Source organism: Lytechinus pictus, chromosome 3 (assembly GCF_037042905.1).
Source record: "Lytechinus pictus isolate F3 Inbred chromosome 3, Lp3.0, whole genome shotgun sequence".
Taxonomy (NCBI): Eukaryota; Metazoa; Echinodermata; class Echinoidea; order Temnopleuroida; family Toxopneustidae; genus Lytechinus; species Lytechinus pictus.
Window position 1 is genome coordinate 74,713,126 of NC_087247.1, and position 12,518 is coordinate 74,725,643.

Sequence of the window (12,518 nt, forward strand, 5' to 3'; positions counted from 1 at the left end):
GTGCCTTACCAATAATCTGACATGTGTGACATGTCTTACAGAAATGCACCTCATCCTTGTGCATCTTAGGCCAATAGAAATGCCTCATAATTCTATCTTCTGTCTTCCGAATACCAACATGACCTGCCTTAGGTAACTCATGAGCCATTTTCAGAATCTCTGTGCGGTAACAGGGAGGAACTACTACCTGGTGAATTATACACCAATCTTCATCAGCTGGTCTCCGGGAAGGTCTCCACTTCCTCATCAAAATGTCATCTTTGACATAAAAGCACTCAAGAATCTTCTCAGCCTCAGAACATGCTTTCTGTGACAAGCTTTTCAATTCTGGGTCTACCTGTTGTGCCTGTACAAGGGAGGATTTACTAAACAAACTATCATTGTTAGCAACAGAGCCTTCAACACTATCCCCATTCAAATCCTTGAAAAAGGTTTCCGCTAACCAGACATCAGTACTCTCCTCTACATCAGCAGATTCCGCATCATCCTTATTAGCTCTACGAGTCTGAGACCTAGTAACGACACAATCCGGGAAAATCCCTGGAAAATCTTCCTGCAACAATTCAGTTTCAGCTTCCTCAACCGGCTTCTCCGAAACCACTGGAGATGCAACAACTCTATCTCCAGCCAAGTCGTTACCTAACAAGAAATCAACACCTTCCATGGGTAATTCTGGAACGACACCAACAGTCACAGGACCACTAACTAGGTCACACCTTAAGTCAACCTTATGCAAAAAAACCGACATGAAATTTGGGCCAACACCTTGAATTAAGACTTTGGCATTCTCTGAACTCTCCGGAGGAAGAGCGAAATCCCCTAGCACCATCAGGAACTGTGCAGCCCCTGTATCCCTAAGGATCACCACTGACCTACCAGCAGCACCAGCCGAACAAGGGAATACTTCACCATCATACAAAAAGCTTCTAAAGCTCTCATCAACCTGCTTGACTATATCAGTAAATACCAGAGAAACACTCTCAACATCTTGAATAGGCTCTGATGGGACAAACTCCATCGAGGGAACACTTGTTGGCTTGACAAAACCCATGTCTTTCTTAACTTTGGTTGGGATTCCAACCAGTTTCCAACATGATTCTTTCAAATGTCCCGATTTATGACAAGGAGTACAAATTTTGGAACTACGACTCTCAGACCTTTTGGTTGATTCTGTGCCCCCACTAGCCTGATTCTTGTTAGTGTCTTTGTCCTTGCTAGCATATTTTCCCTCACCCGGTTTATTGTGGGATTCAAATGACCCTTTACCTTTTTCCAATAATTCTTGAAAGGAGGCCTATCTCCACTACCCTTATGTGTGACCTCACATTCATCAGCTACTATGGCTGCTTTACTGACTTCAGTAACTCTATGGTCATCTAAGTGAGATTTAATGCCAAAAGGAAGACTCTTTTTTAATTCTTCTAGGAGGACATTTTCCCTAAGGTGAACAAAATCTTTGTCAACTTTAAGTGATCTATACCACTTATCGAACATCATTTCTTGTTCCCTAGCAAATTCAACATAAGTCTGGCCTGATTGTCTTTGCATGTTCCTAAAGTTATGTCTGTACGCTTCTGGTACCAACTCATATGCATTGAGAATTGTTTCTTTCACTGTAGTCACATGATTGCATTTCAGAGAGCGAAGAATAGACTTTTGCAGCCTTTCCAACAAAAACACTTTGGAGGATAAGAGTCCAGTATTCCTCGGGCCAATTCAGTCTCTTGGCCACTATTTCAAATGACACAAAATATGTATCAACTCCCTCTTCATTAAATTTTGGCACTAGGCGAATGTTTTTCGCCACATCAAAGCCCTGGGGAGATTTCTCTTGAGTAGGGTTAGTATTTGCACGAGCTAACTCCATTTCTTTCGACTTTAACTGGTACTCCAATCTCATTTTCTCTATTTCAATTTTCTCTGATTCTTTCCTTTTCAAGGTTTTCTTTGATTTTTTCCTTTTCAATGTTTTCTCTGATTATCTCTTTCTCCAATTCAATTTTTGCCAGTTGGATCTGAGCATCATCTGAAATATTGATAGAAGTTTCAGACTCCTCTGTAAGCTTCATGTGACTAGCTAACAAGTCAATTATCTCTGCCTTCTTTAAACCTGGGGCTAGAGATACACCCAAATGATCACATACCGCTATCAAATCATCTTTTTTCAGTGACTTCAAATGATCATATGGGCATTTTCACCACAGATGGACACAGAGGCAAAAAAATCAAGTTGATATTCATGTCAAATGCTTTATGTTTTTTAATAAAACAAGACCTGAAGTTTCTGAGACAAAATTTTTTTCAGACTTTATCTGGCAGCCATTTTTTATTTCAAAATGGCTGCCAAAGAATGGATGCAAATTAGTGTTGAAAATAGTATATTGATACATATTTTGTTTTGACAGATTTTTAAAGAACAGGTTTGATCATGTTGTTTTCGCCTGTGATTTAGCTTGCTATTATAACACTTTTTAAAATCCCACAGAAAGAAACACCAGTAATTCATTCATCTGATAAAAAAACATTGATGAAGTATCTGATATGGTATGTAATGTCAGTTACCGAAAACATGAACTTTTTTTTCTCATTTCCTGGAAAAGAGGATATATTATATGAAACTTGGTAGATTTCGTCTCTAGGTAACACCCCTCCCTTCTACACCAAAATTAAAGATTACCAATTAACAATGAGGCCATAGGGTACCATTAAATATATGTAATGTCAGTTACCAAGTGGAAAATGTAATGTCAGTTACCGAGATGTAATGTCAGCTACCATGATAAAACGTTGGTTACCAATATTGAAATGCAAATATGTGGTCAATTTTATGGTGAAGAAATATTGTATATTTGTTATTTAAGTCTTTCACTTTAAAATTCACACCAGAAGGAGCTTGCTATTGACTTTTAAAAGGTATAGTTCACAAGGAATACTATATGAAATTATGAAGGAAGTTGCATTCCCATCGTGCAAAAAAAAATTACTATGAATTTGTTTTGTACATGCACTTACCAAGTACCTAATTGTTTGAATTTTTTGTTTGGTTTTCGGGGGGGGGGTAGGGGGTACTTTTCCCAACCTATTGCCTAAATCTGCAACATTTTTTAAGCTGAACATTGTGATGAAGGGGATTTCCAGGGTCCCTTTTTTAGTTTCTAGGATTCTTTTGAGCATTGCCTCGCTAGAAGTAAATTCCTGGTTTTTATACACGGTCTGTTCGTAGTGTGGATGTGTGATACAATTTTGTTTTTGGTTTACAAGTATAGATGAAAAGTGAAATTTGACAGTTCTGATCAATGTTGCATGGTTCTACTAAAACTGTTTTTTTTTCTAATTTACAAATAGTTCAGTTTCAGTTTAGAAGCTGGAGTTTATTTTTTGTTGACAGCTTAAAAAAGAAATTAGCAAAGAAAATGATTAAACAAATTATGAAGAGAATTGAAATCCGAGAGACATGAACAAGCATTGTTTTCACTGACCAGAATAGAAATCAATAAATCTACATGGCTGCATGAGATTCGGGGGAGGGGTACGTGTAGCCTAGGGGAGGAGACCCTTATTCATTTTGCCTTTTTTGAGGGGAGGGGGAGGTTGGAGAAGGAAAAGGTTTAAAAAGTCAATATAAAACTGATGAATATATTATGGGTGTATAGTCAGAAAAATCCATGTGTACAGTCAATGCAATATTAAATTACTATAGGAAACATGTAGCTGCTATGACCCCACCCCCCCCCCCCCCACCCGAGTAAGTAAAACATACATTTCTTATCTTTTGATAATTAAAAATGTGAAGAATTATGAAACTTTTATGATTTTAAAAGCCTTACATATAAGTACCAAGAAAATTATGCCTTTGAAAATCATATAGCACTGGTAAATGTTAATGTGTATTGTCAGTTACCGACAATTAATGATAAAAATGTTCAAATCAAAGAAAGGAATTAAGAAAAAGAAAAAGTTTTTTCATTGAAATGTTCCTAGAAACTCGGGTATACTTCCACATCAAGCTCACTTTCATGTGAAGCCCTGCACAGAAGATACAATGCAATGATTCCACACATTTGACTTCCATGTGTTATCTCTATGGCAAATTAAGTGTAGTGTCAGTTACCAGCATGGTTGTGGAAAATTATCATAGCCCCCAAAAGACAAAAACGAATTGTTTAATATTTTGACACATCTTAACCTAGTAACGGAGGTATATTTACATATTCAAATTATTACTCTATCTACTCAGGGACATGAGATATTTCAATTTTAATGAACACCCTGAAATTGCATGTCCTTTTGCGTAATGTCAGTTACCGACACATTTTTGCTTGCTGATGCGTAAAAAAATGTGGTTACATAGGAAAACTTAGTATCAGAGTATACAGCAAGGTTCACTTTACTAACTCTATCAAAAGCAAACTCCCATCATTTGTTGTTTTAGAGATACACACAATGAAAGGTGTGAAAACATTGTGCCGTGTAATGTCAGTTACCGTGAAAATGCCCATATGACAATTCTGTCATTGCAAGAAATTCTTCAACATCAAATGTAGCCATGGTGGAATATACAGAAATACAAGCAAGTAATAACACAGTACAGTATATTCTAGAACTTTCCAAAAATTTCTAAATGTTTTCAATTCAAATTGGCTTTTGTTTCAAATTGACTTTTTGTGCAAATTGGCTTTCGATTCCCAGACAAGCCCCCAAAATTATTTGTTACGATACTGCAACAAATAACAATGAAAATTCAGTTTTAAATTTGATTTCCTTTTTTGTTTATTACAGGAAATATAACAATCATAAACTAACAAAACATAAATAAATATTTATCTTACATCTCTTGAAGTGTCAATTCTGATTTTATTCCAAATGATAGTATCCAGGTTGGCTGGCAAAGGTTCCTTAAATTAATGTCCACAATGCTGGCGATGATTAAATTGATGTTGAAGCACGATGAATAACAAGAGTCACTGTAACGAGTTGAAATGTCTGTGAATACGATGGTGATGATGATTAACAGTCAATTTCAGCAATCCATGGGTTGAAAAGCGTTCATTAAAACAGGTTGTTGATCTCGATGAGAACTGAGAATTCCTCTCTCAAAATAACTGCAAACAGTTCATTGATGGCGTGCAAATAATTCCACAGAAGATACATGTTATATTCCAGTTGGAAATAAGCTATGCTCTGACATAAAGTCTGGCATGAATCTCTTAGTTCTGATCTGATATGATGTGATGTAATATGATGTGATCTGATATGATGTGATGTGATAATCTCCTTGAAGAAACTGCCAGCTTATATACAAATTATTCACTATTCTGGAAGCTTCTTGTATTGTCTACAAAATGTTACTGATGTTTTTTTCACACAAGAATGTCACTATGTCACCTTCATTACTGCGTCAAAAGTGTGATACAAGTTTGGCGACAGATGGAGGTGTACTTGCAGCACTTGAATTATCAACCATGGATTCAAGTAAAGGCGTGGGTATTTACCTTGGCAACCAATTAGTAGTTGAGCGCAGATGTACTGAATCATGGTATTGTTGAAAGATCGTAGTGGCGTGAATGACTCTACACCAACTTTTGTCGGTACTTATTTATTGTGGCAAAAATCTAGATTCTGGGCTGGTGCAGGATGTGACTCCTTGCGGAGTTTGTTCCACAGGCAGGGTTCATCAGTGCAAGAAGCCTTTCCTTTGTCTGCTCGTGCGCTGATGAAACTCTCCACACTGAAGAGAAGACCAGAGAAGGCAAACAACATGTTTGCAAGACCCTGCATCACCGAAAATAAAATGGGAGAAAAGAAAATATGAATCATTACAAAATATGATATTCACCTTGATAAAGAGCTACACTTTACAGAAAATATTATTTTCCTTATATCCAAGTCTAAAACATAAATATCATGTATTGATATTAATGAACCACTGGTCTGTTAGATCATGGAAGTGAACATGCCTATTATACATATCTTGCAAGTCGAAAACTGAATGAATTTATAGAAAAATTTTACAAAAGCAAAGAACAATATATTTCCATCTCATCTTCTTGCTCCTTTCTTTGCTGCCATCATAAGCCATTTTACTGAAATTTACATTAAAATAAAACAAGTGAATAAACACAGGTTAAAACTTTTAAAGTAGCCTTCAAAATCACACAAAAGAAACATGTCAAAATAATCTAAAATAAAAATAATTGAATATTTTGTCCAACTTGTCCTCAACAGACCAAGTACTAAACAAACCACAGCCTAGGACCCAGTGGTCATATTCTGAAACTTAAAGAAAAAATTATAACAAAGTTAGTGATATACATTGTAAATGTATTTTTTTTTCTGGATCCAAGCCATGGGAATCAGACATGTATTTAAAACCATAACATGAAATATATGGTACATTACATTGTATTCACTGTCAATACCCGAGGGCACATTGTTTGACTTCGGAAGTGATTACAATATATATGTATTGTTGTTGTTATTTGCAGAGGATGTCCAACATGTAGAAAGATGTCTTAATAGTATAATTGTTGTTATTTGCAGAGGATGTCCAACATGCAGAAAGATGTCTAATTTTGTGACTCCCAGTGATTATTGGGTGGAGGATCCTGATGAGAAAAAGAAGCTAATTGAGAACTACATTGCTGCCCTGAGGTAAGTATAAAAAGGCATACCAGGGGCCATTGTAGAAAGAATTATTATTAAATGCAACTAACACACCTGATCTTCAGTCATTAGATCAGAAGCATACATCTCTGACTTGCATTGAAGATTTTTTAGTGGCTTTTGAATGCAACTCTTCCTGCTATGGAATACAGTACACTGCAATGTGAAATGCTCAATCAATCTTAACTTAAAATCTATTAGACATTATTCACATTATGAAGAGTGACCCTTACTCATCAGATTAATTGTACCTCTGTGTGTTAAAGGCAATTATATTGTTGTAATGAAAAAATTGTATGACATCTGGTGGGTGTTTCATAAAGCTGTTCGTAAGATACGAATGACTTTACGCACGACTGGTGATCCTTTCTTATGCTATGTGATATCCCTATATGATTGAGTTATGACCTAAGAACATGTTTCAGTCGTGCGTAAAGTCGTTCGTAACTTTACGAGCAGCTTTATGAAACACCCACTGGGAAGCTGTATATTGATAGTATTGACAGAGCAATGAGATTACATTTCTATATTTTTTAAAAGAAATTTTATGGTATTGTGATTATACAAATGTTTGAAATAAATAAAAATATGCTCAATCTATTCCTATTTTTCTACTTAGCACCAAGCCTTGTAAACATTTTGACCAAGGTAATGGAAAGTGTCCATTTGGTGCTGACTGTTTCTATCTTCATGCTTACCCTGATGGTACAAAGGAAGACCGTGCTAAAGCTCGTCAATGCCGTGCATCAAACAACAAAGTCAAGACCATCCGACCTGCTCTCCTCTGGGAGTTCTTTGAACATCGCAATGGTCTTTATGACTTTGGAAGCGATGAAGATGATTTCTTCCTATTTGGTTCTTCCCTGTGGAATGATGATTGGGACCTGAGTGATCCTAGTGAGACTGATGATTGGTGGGAGTATCTACAGTATATGGGCTCAGATGATGAGAGTGAAAATGAGTTTGATTCTGACTGGAGTGTTGAAGTACCAACATCTGGTGAAGGGGAAGAGACTGCTGAGGTATCTGTAGAAGGTAACCAGGAAGAGGGAGATGAAGAAGATGCAGATGATGAAGATGCAGATGATGAATGGGAGGATGGTGAAGGAGATGGAAGAGAAGAAGAGCAGGGAGAAGGAGAAGAAGATGAGGAAGAAAATGAAGAGGGGAATGCAGAAGGAGAGGATGATGGAGAGAGCTTTGGGATTGTTGGTGGTGATGTTGAGTATATAGGTGTGGTTGCACCAGATATGTTAGAAGAATGTGTATACAGTGAAAATGATTCACAGTATTCTGATTGTGTAGATTGGTGATAAGTGAGTCAAACCCTCATAATCTATTGGTTAGAGGGTATACCACCACACCTACCCACCAATTGCTATAGAGTCGAAGAATCCAGCCAAAATCTTCGAAATAGTAACTCACTGAAAGATCCTCATGGTGTGGTCTTCAGCCAGGTAGCAAGTTGATAGCTGAAAGTGGTTTGTTTCTACCATTGTGGTGTTTAGGGTCCACTAATTATACATGTTTCAAGTTTGAAGATTCTAGGATATGTCTTGCTCAATTGTCTTTTATGGTTTAGTTGCATGGTATGAAGTAGAGCATATATAGAAGATATATGCACTGGAAATGAATGAGTTGATTATATTTCCCTCTTATTTCTTCTCATGTGGGCTTTGTAAATGAAATATTGACAGATTGAGATGGCTGTTTGATAATTGTTTCAAAAGAAGACAATAAGTTCATTATGTAGAATCTTTGCAAACATGTGTATGATGATCGCTCCACTTTTGCTATACAAATTCATGGAATGTTTACCACAGTAATTCATTGACATAATGCTGCTTCAGTTTTTAATTTTTGTCAAATCATTGTCTTACTGTTGTTGTTTAACACCATTTATAATGGTTACATATGTTCCTAAGAAACTTGCACAGTATTGAGCAAAGGCTTTAATAGTCTGATTGTTGGGGTTAGCAGTGCTATCCCAGATGACAATGATGATATACATCAACATTGTGGTGCATGATGGTGTGCAGGGACGTTTGTAATTGGAGAAGTTTTATTGTTTCAAATCAGTTGCCATGGCTTTGCAACTATTGCTCAGGTGACAAACATGAACGTGTCTTATTGTTGAATGAAGACCTGTTCACTTATTGACTGGTCTCACTCAAGTCATGTGCAGTCAAGCCAAATGAATTATTATCACCACATGCCTGATTTACAGGACCTAAATACTTGTCTTGCCAAAAAAAGTTCTAGATTGCTATGCGTAAATTTTCAATCCCATGCTAAATGTAGGAAAGGATGTTCCATCTAAATTTTTGCAGTACTCGGACTGTTTATTATCGTTGATTTTAGTCAGAGGTGAACTGGCTATTTATTGCATGAATTTGCAGTTTATTCAAAATTATGAATGTAGACATGTACATGGTTGACTTCAACAGTCATCCTGTACATATTGGTTGTATTTATAGAATGAAATGTTCCTTGACTAAGTTATAGAGTGATAGTATAAATCTATTTTTTAGTACAGAGTAGGATGAAGAATTTCCTTTATATTTTCATGAATAATTAAATTATAGATATTGTTTAGACTGTAGTATAGTGTGTTTGAATTGAATTCAAAAGTATTTTTTTCTTTCCTTTTCTCCTCTGTTAGCCTGGTGTAGATAAACACAAAGCAATAGTTAGAAATAGATACAAATTTATAGATTTTGTAGAAATATTTTTGCCTCACATATGAAAACTTTATTGTATGATGTTGATTAGATATTGTCTTTTGTATATATGAATTTATGCAACATTTGCTTTCTGTATTGAAGTCTTTAGATGTGCCTGTGTACCTGTTTCCATAGATTATGTTATCATTTCTTCAAGTACATATACATACAGAACTATATGTCTTTGATTTCCTTTTGATTTATGCTCTATATGCTTTCATTGCATCACGGTTGCTTTGTGACATTTAAATCATATATGTTGGGTTTGGGTTTTTATCTCATTGTAAAAACATAAGGGTGGTATTTGAGGACATGTACATTGTTCCCCACTCAGAGAGTAGTGATTGCAGTCCTTGATTAGGATGCTGGACATGTACATTGTTCCCCACACAGAGAGTAGTGATTGCAGTCCTTGATTAGGATGCTGGATATGTATGCTACAAGGTTGAAAGTTGGAAATTAAAATTGGGTAACGTTTGTGAAGCATAAATAAAGGTTTGTACAGATTTGTGCCAAGAAAAAAAAGATAGAAAATTACAAGATGTATTATATTTTTCTTCAATGTATTTGTACATCTCGTTTCATTTCTTGTACACTTAACACACTGGTGTATGTTATAAAGATATCTCTATTTTGGCATATAGTTTAGCATTGGTTTACAATACCAAATAGTGTTGATCCATTCCATTATGTTTCTATATTTTATTTTGGTTGTGTTATAATCCTTTCTTTGTTTTTATTTTTGTGCCTCTGCTAGGGTCATCATCCAATTTTCATTCTTGTGATGACATAAACAAAATTGACCAAAAACACTTCAAACTAGTTTCATGTTTGCATAAGGGAGTGAAAATGGTCTGATTAGTTTGGTTGGGGGGGGGGGGGGGAGATCAAAGGAAGTAGAGTATATGTAATGTACCTGTCAATTATTTGTTCTCACAAAAACAAACTTTAAACTTTGCCCATCTATGCATGTAGAAATGATGACCAGATTAGAGTTTTTAATTATTACATTTCTATATAATTTATTTGGTTTTTTTTTTTGATGGGGACTTTGAACTTTCAAGTTAATGTCATACCTAAAACAAAGTTTGATGGATTACATTTTAATTTCTAAATTGGCTCTTGTATGCAATTGGAGTTACAATGATTTACTATTACCTGAAATGGCTAGTTCTTGCAAGAATTAAAAAACTTTTGTGAGGTGAACTTCAAATTTCTTTCATGTGCTTTTACTTGTACATGTAATTTTAGCTTTGCAATCTGATTAGTTATTGTATGAATACTTGATGGTATATCTTTCAAATCTGGCCATAACAGAGGCACATATTTTACTCCAGTGAAATCAAATCCATCTAGATTTTAATCCTTTTTTCCTTATTAAATTTAAAATTGGATAAATTTTAAATGTTTTCTTTTAATTTCTTATGTTATTTGTTTCTCTTTTTTTTTTCGTTGAGGGGGATAACTAGTCTATCATGCAGAATGTCACTTTTAGTATCATCTTTTGTAATATCACTTGTATTCTCATACATTTAAATTGTATTCTTTTGCATTGATTAGTCATTATCCATCTTGCCTGCATAGCCGAGTGAAATTATATAGGCACCGTTTTTGAAGTTTTTCAAATGTCATCACAATGGTAAAAGTATAAGGACCTACTAATGAAACATAGACATTGCAAAATAAGAAACTATTAGTCCCTAGTCCATGAAGCAGAGTGTCAACAATTCTGCCTATATTTGATGATGTAATGCAGTTTGTTTTCATTCTTGTCTTGACTTAATATGAAAAAGGGTAGCCTGTACATTCCGCAATACATTTTTGTTGTGTTAACAGTTTCCCATCTTTTATGATAATGTTGGGTCCCTTAAATGCAATATTTTAGTATATTCTTTAAAGCACATACCAGTTTGCATGAAGCCCATTGGCAGTTATAGTCCTTTCTAGCCAAGGATTTATCCTTTGATTCATAGACATGATTATGTAGTTTTTACCTGCATTTATCGTTATTCAATAGGGAGATAAACTATCCACAGGGGGGGGGGGGTTCTGCTCATTGAACTTATTAAATGAAAAATTTACATTTCATGTGGTACTGTATTTATTACAAAGCACCTCTTCTCAACTAAAATTAGGATGAAATAAACTATTGTGTATGGTTAGATGGCTATAGATTGTATTTTATAATCTAGAATCTCATGAATGAATAAGGCTAATCTCTAATTAAAGTTAAAGGGATGGTCTGGGCTGAAAATATTTATATCTTAATACATAGAGTAGAATTCACTGAGCAAAATGCCGAAAATGTCGTCAAAATCGGATAACAAATAATAAAGTTATTGAAGTTTAAAGTTTAGCAATATTTTGTGAAAACAGTCGTAATGATTATTCATTAGGTGGGCTGATGATGTCACATCCCCACTTTCCGTTTTCTTATGTTAAGACATAAAATCATAATTTTTTCATTATTTCATCCTTGTGTGAATAATATGTCTCCCTTATAATGAAATAAGTTGCAGCAATAAATATCTAATGCACTAAATCAGTCGTCAATCCAATTTTTCTAGTTCTTGGAGGAAAAAATTTGAATAGACCTAATTTCATATAATAAAATACAAAAGAACAAGTGGGGATGTGACATCATCAGCCCACCTAATGAATATTCATGACGACTGTTTTCACAAAATATTGCTAAACTTTAAATTTCAATAACTTTGTTATTTGTTATCCGATTTTGATGACATTTTCGGCATTTTGCTCAGTGAATTCTACTCTATTTATTAAGCTATAATTACTTTCAGCCCGGACCATCCCTTTAACAACTGGGGCTCTGCTGTGATTGTTATATCTTCAGTGCTAGGATGTAATCTGAATTCTGAAAATATTCTTAACTTTTCTCTTATTATTTTTTGTCTCTTCCACTGAGAGTGCATGCTGCTATATAAATGCATAAATCTGCAAAGTGGCCCAAAAATGTATGTGCACAAAGATAATATCTTTGGATGATATGTATTCTGAAATGGTCAGTTTGAGAAAAGTTCCTTCAAAACTTCAACAAAATTTACAATAGGTATAGGGATAGTTAATCTCAATGTTGAAAGCGGTTTTTCTTTGTTAAGAGAAATTGTTCGA

The 12,518-nt window shown here is 35.0% G+C and overlaps 1 protein-coding gene across 1 annotated transcript; it reads left to right on the forward strand.

Moving 5' to 3' along the window:
- The first annotated feature begins 6,537 nt into the window (after positions 1 to 6,537).
- LOC129256702 (E3 ubiquitin-protein ligase makorin-1-like) lies at positions 6,538 to 11,468 on the forward strand. The gene is made up of 2 exons (XM_054894866.2): positions 6,538 to 6,651; positions 7,283 to 11,468. The coding sequence occupies exons 1-2, from the start codon at positions 6,563 to 6,565 to the stop codon at positions 7,974 to 7,976; spliced, it is 783 nt and encodes a 260-aa protein (XP_054750841.1). The 5' UTR covers positions 6,538 to 6,562; the 3' UTR covers positions 7,977 to 11,468.
- The last annotated feature ends 1,050 nt before the right edge of the window (positions 11,469 to 12,518 follow it).